Genomic DNA, 23525 nt, shown 5'->3' with positions numbered 1-23525 from the left:
ACCTTTGGGTGAAATCCCCCCCGCCGCTGCAGCCCCCTCCCTTGGTCCCCCAGGGCTGCCTGTGCTGCCGGGCAGGTGACAAGCTGCCCCGTGACGCGCTCGGCACGGCACCCTGCCACCCAGACACCCTTGGGAGTCATGGGGTGAGAGCGAAGCCCGGGTGGGAGGCATCCCGGTGCAGCCAGCCTCGGCGAGCCAGTGGCGGTTACAGCCTGCCCTGCGCCGGGAGGTGACGGGCAGGAGGTGTTGGAGTGGCACGTCAGGTTTCGGGATGAATTCAGCAGCTCCCCTTGAGAGCAGGGAACCGTCCCAAGGTCTCGGGAAAGTGTCACACCGAGTGGGGACCAGTGCCAGGAAGAGGGCAATGACAGTGTGAGAAGGGCGAGGGAGAGGTGCGAGCGAGAGGGTAGTTGGTGGACGTGCATAGCCCAGGGCACATCCCAGAGGAGGCAGCTGCTGTGTGGCAGGTTCCTTGCGTGGGGCCAAATCCTGCCTGCAGGCCAGAGGAGGAGCTGGCGGCTGTGGGAGGGGAGGGGGCAGGCGACGGACGGGGTATATCCACGCACAGTGCCTTTCGCGTCCGTGGGGAGTGGCAGTTACCCTCTCTGCCCAGCCTGCTGCAACAGCGAGCTTCCCCTTCCCCCCGGCAGCACCAGCACCCCTGCCTGGGGGTAACTCACTGCTCTTTGGTCCCGTGAATGATGCCAGACAGAGAGAAAATGGGTTTGGGTTTCTTTCCAGATCCCTCAGGAAAACTCATTTTGGCTTAACAAGCAGGCAGAAGTGAGGTATCTTGAGTTTTTATTTCAATCCTACTCCACAGGAAACAATATTCACTAGTGTTATCTCCCTTGCGTTGGTCCTATTGGTATTTTACCTGATACTGTGTTAAATATAAAATACTGATTGAACAGGAATGGAGGTGAAAAGTACAGGATGCTAAAAAGATGGCTCGAATCCTCGTTCAGGGACATCCTGAATGTTACAACTCATTTAAAGTTAGTATAAAAGGGGATGGCAGTGGGATAGCATTTCCCCCCACCCCCCCCGCTTTACAAGGAAAAGACTCGTAAAGCAAGAGAAGATGGAGAACGTCTCAGCAACGGAGACTCTGGCTCGGCAGATCGAGGGTCTTTGCCAAATGGCTGGATTTCAAGGCAGGGCAGTGATGTTCCCCCCACCCTCTAGCAGACCTGGTCCCCTGTGCCCGCAACTGCTTCTCGAGTAGCTTTACCCCCATTTCACAGGGGGGGGAGCTGAGGCACAGAGAAGGGTCATGACTCGCCAAAGAGCGAATCAGCAGCAAAACCAGCAGCTCGTGTTCTGGGTTCACACATCCCCCAATTCCAACCCCACATTTGCTCCCCGAACAGCCAGTTACTCAATTCACAGCTTTGTCGTCTTCTCTGATGGTAAAACTGAGAGCAGCCGAGGGCAACGGAGCAAGAGCGGGGTCCTGGAGGGCGCGGGGAGAGCCAGCGGCGAGACCACCTCCCACCGGCTCCTTCACCTCCGGGGCCCTGAGCTGGGCCGGTAGCTTGCTGCCAGGGGCACGAAGCTGCACCGCTGGCCTCGGCATGGTGCCAGGCTGGGGGGGACCATTCCCCTCCCCGGGGACCCGGCGGGCAGGGAGCCTGGCTCCGTGGCTGGGCCGCTGGAGAAGCAGGAGCTGGAGGACTGTAAATCCCCAGCGCTTGCCAAGTCCAGCTGAGGCTGCTGCAGCTGCTGTTAATCAAGGGGACAAGCGAGGCCGGGAGGCAATCGATGCGTCGAGGGGCGCGCGAGGAGTTTGCGGGCTACGGGCAGAGGTGTCAAACCCCCCCACGGCGAGCAGCCCCCGGGGCCGGCACCGCTGCTGGTGCCGCTGGGAGGTGGCATCACCCGGGGTTTTCCTGAGCCTTGGCCAGCTGCCGCGTCCCCCCAGTAGCACCGTTGTATCTTAGAAATTGCCAGCACCAAAAATTGGGGATCTCGCAAGGTTTCCCTGTGAATTGTTGGTGAATAAGATCCTCCCTGTTCAAGGAGAGAAACTGAGGCACCAGGCAGTGAAGTGACTCATCCGAGGTCGGACGCTCCGGGCTCGTCTCGGAAACTTGGGCAGCAGGGAGGGATTGGAAGGGAAATGCACTGCGGCTCGGTTGGGCTGGAGACATTTCCATTTCACCGCTCGGCAGGAGCCGCGCGGATCCGTGACTCTCTTTTTGCATGGTTAAAACGAAGGCTGAAGCCGAGGATGTTGGACACCGGGGATGCACGGCTCCGCTCTCAGCTTGGTCCTGGCTCAGGGGCTCACGGCTTGGCAGAGGACGACGCTTCGGTTCCCAGTAAGCACAGCCTGGCTTTGCAGTCGGGCGAGAGAGTTCGGTCCTCAGCAGCAGATTGAGCAGAACGAGCCTGCGGCCCCGGCTGGGGGGAGCAGCCTGAGCTCGTGCGTGCAGAGGCTTCCTGCCCCGCCGCCCGGGCGGCCAAATGCAGAAGAAAGCAGGCTGTGTCCTCCTTATCCTGCTTGGAAAAACCCACAGTGGCGGCGATTCATTCGCAGCGGGATCCCGCTCGTCGGAAGCACGCGGAGCCGCTCAGCGCTCCAGCATCTCTCCCCGGTGGCTGGGTCCTTCCTACCTGCCGAGCGCTGGGCTGGCTCGCGCCCCACCGGCGGCAAACCCCTCCTGCCCGCGGTCCTGCCCCCCCCCCCCCCCAGCAGCTCTGGGGGGGCAATGGCTGTTTTGGACCCAGACAAGTCTCCCTCCCAGCCAGGGGCTGCCCCTTGCCCTGTATCTGCCAATGGTGACCGCCTCCTTAGGCATCATTAGGTCTTCTCTGTCCTCACTGCTCATCTCCAAGCATGCCATGGACGCGTCCTTTCCCTGCGGCTTTCCCGGGAATGCCGGCAATCCTCCCAAGAGGGGATTCAATCTAGCGATCAGCAAGAGACTGGAGAAACTACAAAATGGGAGAAGTGAAGGCAGGCAGCCCCGTAATCCTGGCTCAGAGAGGTTCACTTCCCTCCCTTGAGGGGAAAAAAAAAAAGAAAAACCTGATATAGATGGACTGAATCCAGCCAGATGGATGCCGAGAGCCGAATCCCCCTCTCCTCCCTGCCGGGCAAAGGCACGCGCGTGGCCGATGCTGTGAGGGGGACCTTGCTGCTGGGCTGCCGCCGTGACCGCGATGGCGAGAAGAACAAAGTGCTCCATAGAGGACGCGTCGGTCGGGGCTCCGAGCGCCCGTTCGGGAGGAACGTATCACGTTGGGCCCTTAGTGCCGCCTTGGACAAAGGGTTTTCCAGTGCTCCGGGGCTCTGGGGAGACCTGGGACGGGTTCAGGTTTCAATCACACGTAAGGCTTTGTTGACTCTGGACCTTCCAGTGAGGGCTTGAGAGGGGGAGGGTGATGCCGAAATGATTTATGAGCGTTTAAGAGCAAACCCCGGCCGAGCGCTGGTGCCGGCTCGCGGCCCCCCCGGGGCCAGGGGGAAAGCGTGGGGTTCCCAGGCTGCGTCTGTTCGGAGACGTGCAAGCAGGAGCTGGGAAGCGGGATGGCAAGAGGGCCCCGAGAAGGGGGCCGGATCTCTGGTGCCCGAACCAGGAGACACCCTCGGCTCCCCCCTGCCTGCTCCTTCAGCCCCGCATGCCCCCCTGCCCCAGGCCTGCCTGTACTCGCTCGCTTGGCTGCAAACCAGCCCCCGATGCCGCTGCGTTGACATCCCAGCCAAGGCAAAGCCCAGTTTCCATCTGCAGCTCCAGTAAGAGCAGTAGGACCTGCCAGCGCTCAGCGTGCCGGAGAGCAGGTCCTGCCTGTCTCGCGCGCCAGCCACGTCCACCCCTGCCTAAGCGGGGCTCTCTCCAGGATGGCCAGCACAGGATCAGACCTTGGGGCTGGTCTTTCCTGTGGGAATGCTCTGTGTAATGAGAACATGGTCCCTAGATCCCCCCGGCCACACGCACCGGGTGAGACACCCCAGATCCCTTGTCACCCCCCTCACAAACCCCTCGCACCTCATTCTGTGGCTCTGAGGCACCAGACCAAGGTGGGGTCCAAAAGCAGCTTCCCACCTCACGTGGCCCAAGCTGAGGGCCCTAGTAGCCAAACCCAGGGTGCTCCTAGCCAGGGGTGTGCGGAGCCGCCAGCTCCCACGGGACACTTGGGGACAGCTAGATGAACAAAGCTTTTGGGACGAACCCCCCTGAGACCCTGGCAAGTGGCCCTGCAGCCCCTTGGTTGGTCATCATGTTATGAAACCTTTGCCTACAAAAATAGACAGGTCTCAAGGCTAAAAAAGAAGTCTGTTTAAAATCAACCTTCAGGCTCTTCTCTGTGCAGGAGGGGCACCAGAGGCTGCTGCGTGTGCGGAGAGCAGGCGATGGGAGGGGCTTTGTGGCAAGCCCAAGGTCCAAGCCCCCACTCCCTGCTCCCCCTCGGTCCCCCGACATGCCGGCTGGTGTGAACACTGTCTTTAAGGCGTCTATCGGGACGTTTTGGCCTCCAGCGCATCGGGCCGGTAGAGGTACCTCCAAATGGCATAGTAGTGGATACCAGCTCCAATGGCCACGAAGAGGTGCCAGATGGCATGGGCGAAGGGGATGCGGCCATCGCTTTTGAAGAAGACCATGCCCAGGCAGTAGAAGAGCCCGCCAGCCACCAGCTCCAGGAGGCCGTCTCTGTTGGGCTGAGAGCAAGCACGGAGGCAGGGGTCAGTGGGAGCCACGCCGACCTGTCCGTTCGCTCCTGCCCTGTCCCCGGAGCACAGTCAAGACCGAAAAGCGGTGACGGCTGAGAGACGCGAGCAGGCCCCTTGCCTTCCCGTCTACTACACCCTCTCCTCCAGCAAGGGAGCGTGTGGCCCAGGAGCACAGCTTTGCTGGGACCCTTTCAACGCAAGGGCATCCAGGCAGTAGGTCCACTGGAGAAGCCTAGTGACACGCATGGACGTCTGCTGGGCACCCGAAACGTGCAAAACTGAGCCAGGCCACGTTGTACCTGGGCATCGCTTTATCCATCATGTAGCCGCGTCTGGGCTGGACCACGCCAGCCCGCGAACAGCCGGGAGACACAGCAGCCCAGCTGAGACTTGCTCTTCAGATGTTATGGACCAAAGTATTGGGCCTGTGTGCTTCCCGGGCTGGGCATGACTTACCATGGACAGAATGACCAAGGCAGGGAAGAATCCCATGACAACGTAACACACCAGCTCCACCAGCTTGTACCTGCAGCGGAGAGAGAGCGGCTGCTTGGAGGCAGGCTGTGGAGGGACCGTCGCGGTTTAGGCTTGCAGTGACGGCCACCCTGCTAGAGGAGAAGGCGAGGAGCTCTCGCCGGTGCCCGCAGCGCTGGTAGCCCATCCCGCAGGCAAGAGGCAAACCCCACGGCCCATGGCCCCCTCTCCCCGGTGCTCTGGAGCACTTTGGGAAGACCTTCGGAGCCTTTTGCTTTCCATTTGGTGCCACCACGTGGAAGAACCACCTCACAGCAGCGTGTCCTCTGTTCCCACGTCCCTGCCACCACAGCTGTGGCCTCACTGTCCTCAGCCCAAAACCAGGGTGCAGATGTGAAAGGCCGTGGTGCAAGGAAGCCCTCCGCTGCCCGCTGTTCAGGACACTGCCCAGAGACCCCAGACAGACGTATCTACCTACCTACCTGCCTGCCTCCATCTCTCTTGCTCTGCCCTGCAGCTCGGCTACCATCAGGCTTTAAGAGGGGACGGAGGAGCTGCACGGGCAATGCAATGCACCGCTGCGGGCGCAGGGCCGCGGGAAGGCACTCACCGCTCGTGGAAGAAGAAGACGTAGACGGTCCCAATCGAGGCCATGATCCAGATGATCCAGCGCATGTGGGACGCCCAGGGGCCCAGCTCCCGCAGGTTCAGCCTGCAAAACCCAAGCAGGTACAAGCCAGGCGCGGTCGCGTGGGGGCCGGGTTCGTGGCCCCGCGCGGGGGGAGCCGGTCTGAGCCCCCCCGCTGCAGCGGGACCCAGCGCCGGCCCCGGGCACTCACCAGGGAGCGTAGGAGGCCGCTATGAAGAAGTAGATGACCATCCTGTCGAACATGTGCAGGCAGTGCTCCACCGTCCTGCGGGACGGACAGACAGACGGGCGTCAGGGTGCTGCTGGGCCGGGCTTGCCCAGCCCTGCCGGCGTGGGGGGACGGGGAGGACGTCACGGGGGCTGCGGTGTCCGCTCGGAGACGGGGCTGCCATCGATGCCGGGGACACCGATGACCCCTTCCAGCGCTGCCCCTCCTAGGCCAGCTTGCTAAACTCGGGGTGCTCTGGGCTAGGTCTGGTGCGGGCCACGGCTCCACCGCCCCATGGTCTCCCTGATGCTCATGGCTTTGGGGACTTTGGCCTCTGTCTTTGGCAGGGGAACGAGTCAGTGTCACTGGAGTCCCCGCGGCACCGCAGGGAGACACCAGGGTCTCAGGTCCTCGAATTTTTTTTTGTCTGGAATATTTCACTGATTTTTGTAGTGATTGTTTTCATTGAGTAGTTTGGGGACCTTTAAAAGGAAAAGCAAGGTGTTCTACAAAAGCAGGTACTTCTGCAAAAATTTTACTTTGTTGGAATAATTAAGAAAAAACCCTTGACCAAAAGGACCTGGCAGAGCAAGAAGAGAGGCAGGGTGAGAGCAGGCGGCAGAGGAGGAGGCAGGATCTGCCTCCCAGCTGCCACCTCAGCCCTTCTCCGTCCCCCCCGGCGCGGCCGGGGCCGGGCTACCTGAGGTGCCTCTTCTTCCAGGAGATGGTGTGAAAGATGGTGGAGACGATGAAGAGGCTGGACAAGCCGAAGCCATAGATCCAGGCCGAGATGGTTTCCCAGCGGTCGTCGGAGAGGACGTAGAGGATGGAGCTGCCGAGGATGCTGGGCAGGATCCAGAACTGGAAGGGAGAAGCACTCCTGTCGCTCGCTCGCCGCGCTTGCACCCAACAGTGCGGTCCTGTCTCTGCTTTTCCTTTTAGGAGGTTTTTCACCTCGGGCTGAAGCCACCTCAGTAGGGGTTGGGGGCAGAGAGCGACCGAGCGCTTCGTGCTGGCAGCGGTTTTATTCGAACCCCATAAATCTGAGAAAAGGGGAGTCTGCACGGCTCGGCAGGCTGCCCACGGCCTTGTCCTTGGGGCTGAACCCAGGCTGCCAGGTGCACCGTGCCCTCGGGGAGCAGTATGTGATGGCTGTTAGCCTTGAATGCCATTGAATGCCGTTCCCACCCTAATGCCACTGCTGCGGGAAAACGTTGCATCTGCAGGGAGCAGCTCCCAGCAAACCCTCCTGCTCGGCTGGCCCCCGCGCGGCTTCCCCTCGCCCTCCCCGCCCCGGCAGCGGGCCGGCACTCACTGCGTGCGTGGCGCAGTTGGCCGCGTGCTCGTACTCCGTCGGCTGGTACCGCCGGTTGGACGGGACGCGGTGGTTCATGAACCTGCGGGGAGAGAGAAACGGGGTCAGGGGACGGGGTTTGGGGGGACCGCTCTCGCGTGGGCTCTGCGCAGGTGCAGCTGGCCTCGCTCTGAGAGGAGGGGAGGGAGCCGGCTCTGCCCGTTGCTCCGGGGAGGAGACGATGGATGCAGTGATGGCCTGCAGGATGAAGATGAAAGCTGTTGCAGGTAAAGGTCTGGAGCACTTTCTGCCCCCGGATCTGGTGCCCTGGAGAGAAAAGTCTCAACACATCGGGCCAAGAAGCAGCACAGCCCCGCAGCGGGAGCAAGGACACCAGGATGGGTCGGACTCGCCGTGGGGCCACCACTAGCAGGAGGTGACGCCAGCATGGCCCAGCACCATGCCCAGCTCTGGCTTCTCCTCCAGGTGATATCCCCTGCGGTGTCTTGGGTTTTGGGGTATCGCCTATCCCTGTTTCTAAGGCCTCCGGTACCTGCAGAGGCGGCATCTCGGCACAAATCGCTGCAAAGGGAGACCGCGCCGCGTGCTCGCTTGCAAACTTTTATCCTTCCTTCTGTTTCTCTCCTAAGCCGAGGTGTCAGATTGCTCTTGGCGTCTGGAGGAACATATCGATTTCCCTTGTCAGATCAACATGCGCACAGCGATAAAAAATAGTTTCGGGGTAGGCTAGGCTGTTACTCGGTGCATAATGCTATACCAGGCTGCAAATTAAACGTGTTGCTGTCAAAGCAGGTCGGAGCAAAGCACCGTCTAGCTCAGCACCCCGGTCCTGGCAGTGGGCAATAGCGAACTGCAAGAAAGGGTATAAGGAATGGGCAAATATAGCGTGATCCTTCCCGGGTTGCACCCTCCTGCTCCTGGTGAGCAGCGGTTTAAAGGCTTTTCCGGGGCGGATCAGCTCCAGGCAGCTGGGCTCCATGGTGGAGCTGCCCTCCAGCACCTGGTTTCTTTGCTTCCCGCCCCGGTTTGCTCTGGCAGCTCCCGCGCTCCTGCAAGAAGAGGGCTCCCGCGGCCGGCGCGGGCCTCGCTGCTGCACCATTTCGCAGCTGGGGCAGCCAGAATGGGATGAGATATGATGAGGGGGACGAGGGGGAGAGATGGGGGGGATGTTAATGTGCGAGGCGGTCCCCAGAAGGCGGCAGTGACGGCCCGTGCGGAGACGCCGTGCCCAGCCCGGCTGGAACCGCGGTCAGCCTGCCGTGGCCTCAGCGTGCGAGGCGGCACGCTGGCGAGCACTTTTACGGAAAAACAGCTTTAACTAGGAGTGAGAAGCAGAAGGGTCACGCTCCGGCTGCTCCGCCGAGGAAGGGGACGCTGCTAGCAAAACATGAGCGGGACGGGTTGCGAAACTGCCAGGGCTTAGCAAGGCTGCTCATCCTGCAAAACAGCACGGTTTTAAGGCAGCCGCTTATTTTTTAGGGCGGTGATGCTTAGATTTGGGATGTGCACCCGCCAAAGGTCGTTCACCCCTGCTGTCCCGCACAGCATCCTTCGTGCTGGGAACCGCGCAGCATCCCTCGTGCAGGGAGCCGTGCAGCATCGCATCCCCCAGCCGCAGCCTGGGACCCCCACGAGACCGGGGGGCTCCTCCGGGCCACGGAGATTTTATACACTCATAAACCACGAACCAGCCCGCTGTGGCCTGGCATCGCTCAGCTCCAGGGCCGGGCTCATTCCTGCCGGCCGGGAACAATATCCCTCCCGCCGGAGGACATTACTCTCCCAGCGTTGCCAGGCGACCGTCCCCAGCTCCCCTTCGCTTTCTTTTCCCTTTTAATAATAATCAGCAGGAAGAAAAAAAAACGCCGGCGCTGCGCGCAGCCCAGCCGCCCGCGTGACGTCGCGGTTGCTGCGGAAACGCGCAGGAGGCCTTTGCCTTTAATTTATTTATTTTAACAAAGCCTCGCTCTGTCTCTCCTGCCATTCTGGCCGTAACGCTTGTGATTGCTGTTAGCAGTAGTAATAATAAGGCTAAGGGAAGGCGGTTCCCACAGCCCCGCGGGCCGAGGGGCACACGGCCGCCCACGGGGGTTTTCCGTGCGGGAACGCGGGCCAGCCCGGCTGGCTGCTTTTTCCCACGAGCGCCCAGGGATGCTTTACCCCGCGAGCAGAGGGATGCATTCAACTGCCACAAGCGCTTGTAAAGAAAGAAACAGCGAAGGCAGAATAGTGGAGAGCAGCTCATCTAGCTAAAAAGTGCCCGGCGCGGCTCCCTGCCGCAGGTCCCCGGGTGCATCCGCCTCCCAAGCCCATCCGGGTGGCGTCGGGCTCCTTCCCGGCGGTGCCCAAATGAAGATGCAATGCCAGGCCGCGGCACTGGGATGCGCGCCGCTGTCCCCACGCGGGAAGGCCACCCCTGCCTGCCCTGCAGGACGGTGTCCGGCAGCGTGTGCCTCCCCGAAGCCCAAAGCCGCGCGGGACAGGCACACTGCAAAAGCCTGCTTTTCCTGGAGGGTGAAACAGCCTTAAAAAATCCTGTTATTTCAGTTGCCCAGAGTGTCTCTTTTTGACCTGCGAAGAGATTTTTCACATTTTCCTGTCTCACTTTCTAATAAGCATCAAGGGAATTGAATTCTCCTCTCCCTCGGGCTCATTTTCTCTCTGAATCTGCAGCCGGGAGTCCCCTCGGATTACCAGCCCCGGGAGCATCCCGCACTAGCACTGCTGCTGGCAGGGCAGCGGGGAGGCTCCCCGTCCCGTCCCGCAGCAAGCGGGGCGCAGGCTGGCCCCGCCGGCCGGCAGCGGGCGAGCACCCCGGGGCGCAGGGAGCCCGGCGGCACCTCCGGGACGGTCTCCTGGCAGTTGCCGTGCTGGAGCGGAGCGAGCCGCGGCGGCGGACAGCCCCCGGCCTGGGGACCCGAGCAGGGCCGGGGCGGTGCGGTTTGCTCGGCGCAGCGGGGCCCCGCTAAGCCGTGGGCAGGTGATGACGTACCAGGCTGGATGCTTTAATGCATTTTAGCAAATGTGTTATGCATTTGCATCCGAAAGGCACTTACAGGTTTCAAACCTCCTGCATTAGGGGAACGTGACTCTGCTCATTCGCTCTTTCAGGGCCGCGGCAGGAGGAAGCAGAGGCTGCGTTTGGGCAGCTGGGCACCCTGTTAGGGCACACAGCAAAATCCAGGTGTCCAGCTGCTCCTTCTCTTGACCCACACAGCTAAAAAATGCAAAGGTCTGGGGTGCATCTGGGGTGCTGGAGCTGGAGTGAGGGGGATGTTCCTTGGACATGACCCTGCTTATTTATAAAAAGTGCCCGAAGTCCCTGAATACAGACAGCATGTCCGTCCCCCTTGTCCTCCCATGCTGAGCCCCCTCGCCGTCAGCACACATCACCCTGCGAAGGGGAGCGAGGCCGAGGGGCTCCCGGGCTCCTTCCCCTGTGGGTGCTGCGGGGCTCCGGGGAGCAGCCAGCCCTCGCTGGGGCTTGCCGGGGAGCCGAGGCACCGGTTTATTAACTGCAGCCCCGGGGCTATTGCCTGCCCTCCTCATGCTGCCTCACCCTGGCCCCTTTCCCAGGGAGGGAGATCGCCAAGGGCCAGTGCCCGAGTCTCTGCCCGGCAAACAAAGAGCCCCTTGTCCCAGGGAGCCCGGGGAAAGCGCGGAGCCGACTTCCCAGGCTTGTTCCTTTCTCCTTCTCTTTCTCCCACTCTGCTTTTCTGTGGGGTTGTTCTTGGAGTTTTTTTTAAAAAAAGACTTTTATCCAAGAACAAAGTTCTGACCTCAAAATCATGCAGATCTGCAAATTGCCTCCTGGCTCTTGCTTTGCGAGGGGTGGGGGAGGAGAAGGTGGGAAGAGGATTAAAGTGAAGTATTCCCTGAGACAACTCGTGCGCGAGCGTTGGAGGGCCGGGGCTCTGCAGGCACCTGGGGCTGGGGACCGGCACACCGGGGTCGCGCACACCCGTGTCTGCCATGCGGCGAGGTGGCACATGTGCCCCGAGCCACCTCCCAGGAGCGCCTTGCTGGGCACGCGTGCACCCACGGCGGAGGCACGGAGCGAGGAGGGCACAAGGGATTCAGGAGAGAGGGGTTTCGTTCCTGCCTTCGGCACTGGCTCCCTGGCTGGCCTCCGTCAAACCCTTCAGCAGCCTCCTGCCTCAGTTTCCCCATCTCCGAGGTGAAGGTAACAGTTTTGCCATCTCCTTTGGGGAGAGCTAGTGGAAAGATAACGTGAGGAGGGGTAACATCACCAGTGGGACACAGATGGCAGCATGCAAGACTGTTTGCCTCTGCTCCCACTGAACAGCTCACCCCTAAACCCCAGCCAGCTCATGGGAGCTCACTGCCATGCCGTGGGCTTGCTGCAGGCTGAAACGGGGTGGGAAAAAGCAAAACGAAGCAAAACGTGGAGCTATTCAGGCAGCTGTCAGTGGAAGGGTTGTCAGGGAAACCCACCTCGCAGCTCCTGGAGGAGCTCAGCCAGCCCCGGGGACCAGGCTCGAGCCACCTCCCGGGAAGAGCTGCACCAGGGTCCACACACCCTCGGGGCTCCCTCCCCTCGTCACCCGGGCACATCTCCTGGCTGGATACTCCCAGAGCCACTCTGTCCTCCGGTCATTTAAACAGGGTAGATGTTCCCTCAGCAAGATGTGTAGGTGCCTGGGCTTCCTCCCTGCTAGGGCCTTGGATGAGTGCTCTTTTTGTGGTGGAGACCGGTTTGATGACTCTGCTACACAGAAACAGACTGAAACAGGCAGAGGAGGTGGCAAAAGGTCCCATCTGGCCAGAAGAGGGTTGGGAAGGAAGAGGCTGCTCCGAGAAGGTCCCTCGTGAATCCTCACAGTACTGAGAAACTGAGGCATTGAGTTTCTCATCACAGAGAGGAGGCTGATGTCAAAGGCCTGTTGAATCCAACCAACTTTGGGTCAGATTTGGGGACATCCCTCTGTTTGCTTTCCCCGTCCTTGAAAGGAGCTGTTGCAACACTTGACATCCTGAGTCCTCCTATATGTTTCGCTATGCACGTGACACACAGTTGAGGTGCTGGGCTCCCTCTGCACATTGCTGAGTTGATGTCCATGGCTAGGACAGCTGAAGAGCCAACACAGCCGGCACGCAGCTCCCCTTCCCACTAAGCAGTGACGCTGGGCTGCATGTTGAGTTGTGGGCTTGGGTGCTAGGAGGGCAGCAACTTGGTGAGGTTGGAAAAGACCTCTCATGGGAGGATAGAAAGGTGTGAAAATCCTGGTGAGCCAAAGGCTAGAAGGAAGCACATGGGAAGGAAATGCAAACTGGTAGGTGAACATCCAGCTCCCATGTGGGGTCTGGCTGAGGAGGGGGTTGTTTAGGGCTGGATAAGGCTGAGGCTGGGGCTGAAGGCAGGCTGCAAAGCCAGGATGGGACTGGGAGGAGACGATGTGTCAAGAAATGTTCCCAGGTGATGTGAATCCCCCTAGACTGGTTAATCCCCACAGGCTTCAGCTGTGAATGACTTAGAAAAGGCCTGGGTTTGGGTGAGATCTGGCTTAGTATCTTTAGAGGCAGGGGTGCTGGTCTGGTTTGGTGTGTACCTGCCTTAGGAGCTGTAGGTGAGGAAGATATTTCTAGGCAGGGCCTGTTCTGGGTTTCCTGCCGGCTGCTCTGCAATGCTTTGGGATTTGACTGCAAGTTTAGAGGATTTATTTGTCTCCTTGTGACTGTGTGTGTGACAACTGCTTTTAAAACAGTACTGGAACTGCTGAAGGATTGTAGTACTATGGTGGCCTCTTGACTGAGAGAAAAGATGAAGGAAGCACAAGCCTTTGACAGGGGCTGACCTGCAGTAGTGGTAAGTCCTGCTATGGCCTTTCTGGCCTCCTGGTCCCCCCTCAGTAGTGTAAGGCTTGAGTGTGTGTCTGTGTTGTGATGCTCTGAGGTAAGAGTGACCCAAAGGACACGTCCCTGTGGGGCATGCTGGCTCCCAGATCCACTTCTTCAAGGCTCCTGACTTTGTATAACCTGCTCTTCTTGAGCAGCATGGGAAGCTACCTACTGCCTGCTTGTGCCCTTGCCAAAAGGCAATGTATGTACTTGTGAGGCTGGAAGCATCTCTGCACTAATGCAGCTCTCCTGCTTCTGTGCTGCCCCTACAGAGCCCTCCCACACTGCGGTCTGGTGCCTGGACTGGGTTTGCCCTACTCAGCCCTGGCGATGCCACCTAGCCCCAACAAATGCTGCAGCTTGAGCCTCAGAATTGTGCTCCTGTGTGATGAGCTGCTGTGGGTGCTCTGCAAGCTAGAGCTTGGCGTATGCTATGCTTTTGACCTGTAATCTGATAATGCTCCAGTTCTGGTCCTTGCTAATAGGATTGATCCTCTCAGTCTCTTCTGTGACTTGTAATTAGCTCACTCCTAGGGAGCTGGGTGTGATCGGTGCTGAGCAGAGCACCAGATGCAGTTCCTGCACAGGGCATGTTACCCAGGCTCAGTGAGATGGGCAGCAGGAGAATGAGGATGTGCTCATGGCCTTCTCAAGTCTAGGATATCACATTTGCAATTTGATGGCATGGGAAAGGCTTGGCAGTTCCCCCACCACCACCAAACTGTTTGCAGCTCCCTGCATAGAGCCCCCAAACTGCAGTACCACAAAGCTGCTCTCTCCAGACCTGGAGCACTCCAGAAATCCTGCTTTTCCTTCCTACCCACCACCAGAAGGACACTTTCCCTTGGAAAGCACAAAAGGAAAGGCTTGGGCTGACACTGCCCAGCATCACCATCTGCGAGGCCACCCACGCAGGCATGTGCATGGATGCGTGGTACCCCATTAAAAGAGCTGAAGCCTCTATTTCCATGCCTGTTTCTTGATGTCTGCATGTTCCTACGTGAACATATGGTGCTCCAGGTTTGGAAAGATGAGCTGTGCATGCTGTAAGCTTGTAAGTCAGCTCCCTGTGCCTCCCAGGCAGCCAGAACAAGCCAGCTCTGTGTTTCTGCTTTGCCTTGACTCCAGCCCATGTTGCATGAGAAGGGGCAATAAGGCTGAAAAAGCAAGACAGCCCACTGTTTTCTTTTTTACTGCTTTCAGCATTATGCAAAGAGCTGACAACTTGGATAGGGAGCAGCTGAGGCAGGAAACTGAAAGGCTCTTCATCTAGAACAGCCTTTCTCACCCCTTTCTTGTGGGTAAACTAGAGGATCACCAGATCTCGGGGTAACCAGCCTAGAAGCCCCTGATGTTTTCCTTCCACAAAGCAAGTCAAAATCGGCTGCAGCTTGAATGCTCATTCATCACCTTTAATTGCCCCCTCCCTGTTTTGCTTGTTTCCAGTGCTCTGACATGTGCAAATATGCTGGGCTAGTTGCAGACCACCTCCTGGCATTATGCAGTCTGTATGCCACAGGCTGAGAAATGCTGAGCAAGATGACTTGCTGCCTTAGAGATGCGCCAGGCCAGGCACTGTGCATTCAGTTGTCTGTGCTGTGCCCAGCTGGAAGAGATCCCTGCCCTGTCTTGTCCTCTGGACCCCTGTCAATGATGGAAATGTGTTGCATATGCATGGCTGTATTTTTATGGAAATGCCTTAGTCCTGGGGCTAGGAGGGAGCAGACTTCTCAAAAGCCTAGGGGTACTGAGCACTTGCAGGCTCAGTATAAAGTTCAAATCAGCTCCTTGGTGTAGCAGAGCTGCTGCCCCAGAGCTGGATGGTGTGAAAGGGCAATTCTGGCAAGCTCGGGGGCCAAGGCGGGGTGTTTGGTCCTCTCCCTCTGAGAGCCTGCTGTGATAGCAGCGTGTGTGTGAGGGACCAAGGCTGGAGGAAGGGTGTGTGCTGCTGTTCATCTCATGGGTTCAGGGAAATGGAAATGTTTTGTTTTGTTTTTCCCCTTATAAATCAACAGGACTATACCAAGGGTGCACCAGCCTCAAATTACTTACCTCTTACCCTAGCAGAGACAACCTTGGGAGCCTTCAGGCCAGGCCTGCAGGCACAGACCATTCCTATGCCTGTGAAAGCCCATGTGTCTCTGGTGGGGTTTGGTTGGTGGGTGGAAGGAAATTCAGCAGGATCGTATCTGTCCCCATTCCCACCCTATTTGTAGGGATATTTATTTTTCTCCCCAGTGGGTTTTCTGCTGTTTATGTAGATGGTATGACCCTGCAACAACAGCAGATCAGTCTGTTTATTCACAACAGATGGGATTGAGTGTTTCCCAAATTATTTTCTGAGCTGGGACTCCTTGTTTTGTTTGGTACTCATGAGACCTCCAACAGCAGCTGATTAGTCACAAAATGACTCTGATGTCCCAGGTGTTTCACAAATGCTAGGAAGACTGCTTCCATAGCCAAAAATTCTCTATTCCTTATTTTCTTGTTTGAAAAGTCACTGTGCATGCTCCTTGCTGCCTTGCCTGCATTACTTATAAGCACAGAAGTGCTTAGTGGGACAAATTCTGAGCTTAAACCTGGTTTAAAACCTCTGTGACAGCCCCCAGAAGCCAGGAAAGTGTTCTCAGCTGCTTGCCCCATTGCAGGGGTGAGACCCAGCTGGCTGTGCTCCCTCCATCAAGGCCTGTGACAGAGGTGTTGGGCAGACTTGGAGGCTGGAGTCTTCCTAAACCTCCATCCCCAGGTTGCCAATGGCCCTAGGCAGCTCCTCTAAAGCACTGCCCATAGCAGGGATCACAGTGTGGTTCAAAGCCTTGAAGGAGATCCCTTGTTCCCTCTGGCCAGTAATGTGCTCTAGTGACTAGATGTCTCCAGGTTTAGAGCCCTTATTTAGACCTGACTTCTGCCACTGCTGCTAACCTACGTGAGCAGGTTGCTCTGTTTCTCAGGTCTGTGTTGTCTCCCCGTAGCACCCCCTGAGACACATGGTCTTGCTCTCATCTAGGATTTCTGGATGCTACCGGAATACAAATAAAGTCTAAATTATTCAGCAAATGCCTCTGGACAACAAATGCAGAGAAGGAGAATCAGCTGTTTCACAAACCAGGAAAACAGATGCAATGATTTTAATTAGTATTATCTACAACCAATGGCAGGGCTATCTCTAATGCTATGGTAGCAGCCAGTGTTGTTGACTGCAGCAGAGGAGGAAGCCAAGCATGGAGGTAACTATTTACCTCTGGCTTGCTGATGTCTCTCTGTGCGTAAAATCCTTTCATCAGCAGGAACAAGCCTGTGCTGCAAACTCGAGCAGGGACACCAACTTTGATCAAAACTTTCCTGAAGTTCAGGATGGCTCAGCTAATTGACTCCTGAGGCAAGCACCGGGAATACAATGCTCACGGTATTTTCCTTTTGTCACGAAAAGCTGCGCCACATCTCACTGAGCCCATTTGCATTGCGGGCACTGTGTGAACATGTTGAGGTTCAAGTTCTGCTTATGCTGGTAAACTCCAAAGGGAGACCTGAAGTGTGTGTGTGTCATCATGTTTCTTCTGCTGCTTCTAGCTTTTCTGATCCAAATGGCCATCTCCTTGCAGCATCTCTCTAGGTACCTGGACAGTCTCTTCTTGCTGCTGCAGCCAAGCATCCCACGGGGACAGCAAAGTCATGCTCTTCCCCCTTTTCCGTAGGGGTGGCATTGGTTTGCCAGCTTTGTCACCTGGTGTGTTGCAGGGCTGAGAGTGTGGGAAGAGATGGCTGAGGGAGAGGCAAGCCCGGGAGCAGTGGTCACGCCAGGCCCTTGCAGACAGCCTCTGGCAATGTCTGATTTCTCGCGTGTGCCTGCGTGCGCTGGGCTCCCAGCTGCGTGGTGGTTTGGATTTCCCATGCATCACGTTGGCTGCTCTCTTGTGAGACGGGCCGTAGCGAGCTGTGCCAAAAAATCACATCAGGCTGATATCCAACACCAGTGGCAAGAGGGAAAAGACCATTGTGCATCTGTTTCCCTGCCAAGGAAGAGGCGGTCCTGAGCACGAGGTGCAGGGCTCGGTGTGCCCACTGCTGTGCGCTTCCCGTGGGTGGTCTCCACTCGAGCCTGGTCCCCTCTGGCCCTCCCAGTGAGGGTATATGGGCTGTTTAAGGGAAAGGCTCATTCCCAGTGGGCTGTGCAAGTCCTGCTCTGAGTGCTTGTTCCCTGCCAAATAACTGGCTCTAATGCTAATTGCACCCTGGACATCTAAAACTTCATGAGACAAGTCCTATCAGTGGTATATTAAAAGGATATCTGAGTCAAACTGGCACCACAGATTAGGCACTATTCAATTATTCAGTGAGATCAGATGATCCTGGTTTTTAGTAGATGTTTTCAGGGGCCTCTCTCATCTCTCAGAGCGGCACCTTTCTCGGACCTGCTCATCGGAGGCTGGCCCTGGGCAGCACCGGGCTACACCGGCTGCGGGGACAGCAGGGTCCTCCTTGGCATGGAGGGATGGGGCAGCAGGCCCTCCTTGCGAGGGAGCATCACGAAGAAACACTGCCTTTCCAGTGGCTCAGAGCCACGGTATCGGTGCTTTAAAGCATTTTCCTTCTCGCTGTTTCATCCTACTCAAGCTGTGGGGGAAGGACAGCTCTTGGAAGGCATCTCAGAGCATGTGGGAGCTGGTGAGGGCTGATCACACTTTCTTTGCAAAGCAAACAGGGAGCAGATCTTCCTGACCCAGTAACTAGAGAGCAGGAGCTTTGATTGGGCTGTCAGCCTGCTACTGCTTTTCTTTCCTTGTTTGGGATTTGAGTATCCCAAAGCTTTCTCTCCCATCTATTCCTGCTGTCCCTGGGGGGTGTGGGACATGCTGGTTCTCCTTCCCTCCCTCAGCATCTCCAAGCAGGAGAGGCAGGTGGAGGAGCTTCAGGGGAGGCCGGTGTCTCCGCTTGCTCCATGACTAGGTGTGCTGGGAACAATGAGGGACGTCTTCCCAGCTGCCCTTCCCCAAATTCAGAAGACCTGGTTTTGAGGAGCTGTGGTGTTTGGATCTCCATCACCTCACACTGGAGAGGAGGTGGCATGGACATTGGGCTGGCAAGGACAAGCCAGCTCCTAAAGGCAGGAGGGCTGGACCTGGATCCAGGCACCTACAAAGGTCTTCTCTCTCTCTAACCTCCTGCCTCCTTCCTGGCTGAGAAATTAATGTTAACTTTCCTGCCTGCTCATCTTTTTCTTCTTTTTCTGTGCAGGGAAAGACAGGCAAATGCAATAAGATTTAGAGCCCTTTACATGCATAAATCAAATCCTGAATCTGTATCAGTTAATTATGATGATTCAGTGCCCCGCACAGGCAGCAGCTCCCAGCAGACCTCCCTTCACCGCCTGGGCCAGGGCTGGTGAAGCTGGCCAGATACACCACCTCCTTGTCTAATTGTGTTTCCCTTCAATTACAGCTCTGGATGACTAAAGTCCAGGAAGCACTTTATGTGCCTGGGGGATCTGGGATAAGCCACAGCTGGATGCCCGCAATGCGGGCAGGAGGCACTGGACTCTGAATCCCGAGTAAAAAGAGGGCCAAACCAGTGTCAAAGCGGTGATGTGGAGGATGGTATCAGTTACCAGCTTGGTGTAACTTAGCTGCTGAGCTCAAGTGATGAAGATGTGCAATTGGCACCGCTCTGTTAATGTGGGGGTGTTGAAATGAGCACCGCTTATACAGCGAGTGGGGAGGAAGAGGGGGGGTAAGGGCAGGGGCAGAGGGCTAAGGAGGAGGAACTAACAGAGGTGGCCAGATAAAGCAGAAGGAGCTCTTTAACTCCCTTTGCCTAGGGTGTAGTTGCTGGAAGGGGAGCAGATGGGACACAGCTCTTGCTGACCCTGCCTGTGCCTCCCATGTCCTTCTGGCTCCAGAGGAGGGGGCACCAGCACCTCACCCATTGCTTCCCCCACCATCCCACACTGGAGGCAAAAATCATGAAGGGGTTCACTTATAACCCCAATCTGCTCAAAAGGTTTTGTGGTGCATCAATATTTCCTTCCCACTGTGGTGACCAGCCCCATCCAGTTTCTTCCTTTCTCTCCACCCCAGCTGCAATGCCCTGTCTCCAAACCATGAAGCCAAGCTGGGAGACATCTGGGGACATCCTTGTGCCCCTTCAGCCCTGAATTTTCTCCTGGCAGTCCACAAAACACTCCCGCATTGATTACTGCCTTTCATCTTTGTTCAAAGCCTGGTGCCTTCATTGCAGCTTTCGCCCAACAGGTTTTTCATCATGATGCTGCGGTTTATTTATTCCTTTTGGTGTGCATATTGATGGTTAAACTCTTCCTTTCTTGGTCCTCACTTGAAGTCAAATAAAATGACATTAAAAATGGAGTTTTTCCAGACTTTTCCACCACAAGAAAAGCTATCTGCTATTTTCTTTTGTTTTGCAGGATTGAGGAAGGCTACAAGCAAGTGTTTCCCCATCCTCCTCCAAAAATGTGGCAAGGTGCTTTGCCTTCCTGCAAAGCCCAGCTATTTCTGTAGCTGTCTGAAGAGCTTGTGCCAATGTGTGCAGCAGTGGCCCCACGGCTCCTGCTCATGCCAGGCTCCGTCATAGAGCCCGCTCCTGCCCCACTGCTCACCTGGGCCTGGAGGGGCAGAGAGATAGGGTCCCCAGGCAAGAAGGAAAAAAGGATCAGTTTATAGGGTCATTTTTCCAGCATGGTTTGTCCATGTTTCTCCTCTGCTGTCAGCTGGGGTGATCCTGACCCCCATCCTGTGGGGCACCACGTCCCCCTTTAGCCTCCTGCCACAGACTGCTGAGAGCTGGACACCAAGGGAGGATGGATGGAGCCCTGCTTCCTCCTGCAAGCCTGGAGTGAGCGCATCCCTTGTCAAAGCCAGCTCTTCCCTCTGGGATGTGCCACGCTGGAGCACAGCCAGAAAGCGCCTTTCCCTTCGGTGCTGGTGGTGGGTGCGATGTCTCCCAGCTCGCCTCTGGGGCACTGGGAGCTTTCTGCAGAGAGGAAAGCCTGTGCATGAAGCCCTGGGAGAAGGCGGATTAGCTGATGGTTATTTTTAAGCGATAAGCTAAGAGGATCTCTTCGGCAATGTAGGAAGCTCCGGGTTAGTGTCACGTGCTGACAGTGCATCCATATTCCTCTGGGTGAGAGCTGAGGGAGCACGAATCCCATCCTGCTTGCTGTGCTCTCACTGGTGCCGTGGAGCTGGCCAGGGACTTCATAGTGGCACCCCTGTCCCCTCCATGCCAGGAGTCCCAACGGCTGTTTATCTTCCCCTGACTTCCCACATCACCCAGCTGTTCTCTGTCTGGTTTTCCCCATCTCGGAGTGGGGAAGAGAGTGCAGTGCATGGGAACCACGCTGGGAAGGGGAGAAAAGCAGGGCAGAGTCCCTCTCTCAGCAGAGAAGTAAATCTCTTCCTTTCCCCTCCTCCTTTCTCCACAGCCTTCCAAAAGCTTATTGGAGTCATCTGTAGGATATGTCCCAGTTCTCCTCAGTTCAACTGCTAGCATCCAGGCAGAGATGGGAAATGGGTGGAAAACATCCTGCAGACCTGACCCTTCCTGTGCCCTGCAATGCAAAGCTCTGCTCTCACCCCAAGGCCTGCTGCAGCGCTGCCCATCCCGTGTGCCACCTGGAAGGCCCTTTTGAAAATGCTATGCATGTTCCACAAGTTTTCTCCATGAAGGACTATGAGGTTTGAGCAGGCTGGTTTTGGGGGAAATCAGAAGATGTGGCTGACAGAGGAGTTTGGCTGGGGGAGTACTGAAGTGGGAGGTAACTCCTGCTCTTCTCTGCCAGCTCCCAGAGTGCCTTTGTGCTGCTGCTGGAAAATAAATGTACAGTTTTCCTCCTGCTTTGGGGCAACAAAGCTTCGTTCTGCTCCCCTCTCTCACTGGCCCTGTCCTTTGCACAGCAGCTGGGAAAAAAGTTTTGAGCTCTCTGTGTTTTCACAAGGAGTTCTGGGCCAGATGTGTTAATAAGCATCACGTACAACTGCTGTGCAACTTGTGTTTCCCCCAGGTACAGGTAATCTGGAGAACGCTACAGCATCAAAATGCTTTCAGGTAGCCTTGGGAGGTGCAAGCACAGATTTTCCCTGTGGGATACCTGGGAGCAAGGGAGCAGGTGTCCTGGGGAGGACGGGAGGTCTCCAGCAATGCTGCTCTTAACCCAGCCCAGGTAAACGTCTCCCAGGGATGCTCCTGCCTAGGGCAAGAGAAGAAACACCGTTACTACTCCTGGTCCTCTCCAGAGCTATTTTTCTGTGGATGTCTGCCTCTAACCCAAGCTGCAGGGACCACTCCAAGTCTGACACCACCACAAGTGGAGATCTGAGTGCCACCTGGAAGAGCACAAGCCAGCTGAGCCCCTCCGCAGCTGCAAAAGCCTCCCCACCAGTGTCACCAGTGGGAACGCTATGGAGGCTAAACCCTTCTGGGAGAACGCTCCAGGGATCTTGCAAAGCACCAAAACACCAAGCTCGCTCATCGCCACGGTCTCTAGAGCTGTCAGCAAAACCCGACCTCGGTGCAAAACTCTGCTAGAAGATCTCTCTTAACCAGCCGTCCCCAGCGTCCCTGCCCTGCAGCATCCTTTGGCTGTAGCTTACACCGAGGGCTCTGCTTTCCGACTCGCCCTTCGGCTGAGCCGCGGAGCCAAGGTATGTGGGGCAGCTTTTGGCCCCGGGTTACCGCACCAGCAGCACGCACGCGGCCGAGCGCGCTCTTTGACCTGGCCCGCGCGTTGCTCAGGTTTCCTCGTAAGCAGATAGTGCCGCTGCCTCCCAGCAGCCCTGAGCCACTGAAACGTGTCCTGCTCCTGCGGGACGCGGCTGCTCTGGTGGAAACCGCCTGTCTCGCAGCAGGGCAGGAGCTGCGCCCCAGCCCCGCGTGGGAAGCACCAGACAGTGCTCAGGGACAGATGGTCCTGCTGGTGTTGGCAGCCTGGACCGTCCTCTGTAAGCCCCTGCCTTTGGGCAGCCCCGGAGAGCCACCAGGGTCCTGTCTCCGTGCGCGCAGGGAGCGCGTGGGACGAGGCGTCCTGCATCTCCCCCAGGTGAACTTCAGGCTCAGCAGCGTCGCAGGGAGACCCACGGGGAAACGTCTGTCCCCTCCGGGGAGGGTTTGCACCCGCTGTCCCCGTCAGGACCTGGGCTCCCAGGTCCCTCACCAGTGGAAGGACAGCCTTGAAGTTAAACCCAGCATGGACTGGGGGGAGAAGTCCAGGACCTATACTTAAACCCAGCACCAGCTTGAGAGCTACTTGATTCAAATACCTTTATTTTGGATGGAGGCTTTTAGGGTCAGTACGTCCAAATAGCACCCAAATAACAAAGCGCACCCCCATCCCTGGTCACTCGTGGCTCATCCTCTCCAGCGGGGAGTGAGAGATCCCAGCTCCCAGGGACGCAGCCGGGCTGAATCCCTTATGGATGCAGAACGGCAGGTTGCATTATCCCAAAAGACAAACTGTGCAAGCACGCGAGGGCAAAGGGACCAGCCTGCACCTGCCCTGGGCTTTGAGGAGCTCAGCGTCTTTTGGAGGTCTCTTTTGGCTCAGTGCCCCCCGCCCCGCGAGAGCTGTACCCTTCGCAGGGGGGTCACGGGCTGGGGACGATCCTGGGGAGCGCAAGCACAAAGCAAAGTGAAGGACCCGAACATGCCACACGGACGGCTTTACCTGGCGTATCGGGTCTTCTGGAAATCCAGGACTCTGGACACGAACATCTCGACAGTGCCATCAGAGTCCAGCGCCGGTCCCGGGCTCGCCGAGGGAAGGGGAGGACGTGAGCGGACTCGGCCGGCTCGGCCCGTGGGGCAGCTCTCCGGCACGGCGGCAGCGGAGCCCGGCTGTCCGAGCCCCGGGGGAACCGCACCAACTTCGCCGGCTCCCGCTTTGCGTCTCGGCCGGGGCACGCGGAGGTGGCGGAGCAGACCTCTCCGGGCGGCTGCGAGGAAAAGCGGAGGCCGGCCTCGTCTCCCCCCTGCCCGCCCCCCTGTTGCACAAGAGAATAATACGGGGAAAACAAAGGCGGGCGAAGGGAGGCAGCCTGCGAGGGAGCCGCCGGCTCCGGCGATCCGATGTTCAGAGATGAGGAGGAGGCAAAGTGGCGTGGGTGGGGGGGGAAGAAAATCCCGTCCAACTCCGCCCGGCCGCGGCAACCTGCACAATCTCCCTTATCCACCGAGGCGGCTTTAAGCACAGCTAAAAATACCCCCCCCCGCCATCACCCCCCCTCCGCGCTGGATCAAATAGCAGCAGATTTGAATTGAAAATGTAATTAAAGCATGTGGGGGAAGGGAGTGGCGAGCTCCCCGCGGCTCTGGCCACGCTCCCGGGCACGGG

The 23525-nt window shown here is 57.7% G+C and overlaps 1 protein-coding gene across 1 annotated transcript; it reads right to left on the bottom strand.

Annotated features, from left to right (window-relative positions):
- Positions 1 to 784: 784 nt before the first annotated feature.
- Positions 785 to 23317, bottom strand: MMD2 (monocyte to macrophage differentiation associated 2). The gene is made up of 7 exons (XM_026116202.2): positions 22860 to 23317; positions 7325 to 7406; positions 6710 to 6870; positions 5992 to 6066; positions 5763 to 5864; positions 5135 to 5204; positions 785 to 4666 (listed from the first exon to the last, which is right to left on the bottom strand). Exons 1-7 carry the CDS (start codon positions 22904 to 22906, stop codon positions 4463 to 4465), a joined length of 741 nt encoding a protein of 246 aa, XP_025971987.1. The 5' UTR covers positions 22907 to 23317; the 3' UTR covers positions 785 to 4462.
- Between the last annotated feature and the right edge of the window lie 208 nt (positions 23318 to 23525).

Source organism: Dromaius novaehollandiae, chromosome 14 (genome assembly GCF_036370855.1).
Source record: "Dromaius novaehollandiae isolate bDroNov1 chromosome 14, bDroNov1.hap1, whole genome shotgun sequence".
NCBI classification, from domain to species: domain Eukaryota; kingdom Metazoa; phylum Chordata; class Aves; order Casuariiformes; family Dromaiidae; genus Dromaius; species Dromaius novaehollandiae.
Note: the sequence above shows the minus strand (reverse complement) of the source record. Positions and strands in the feature narration are given on the sequence as shown.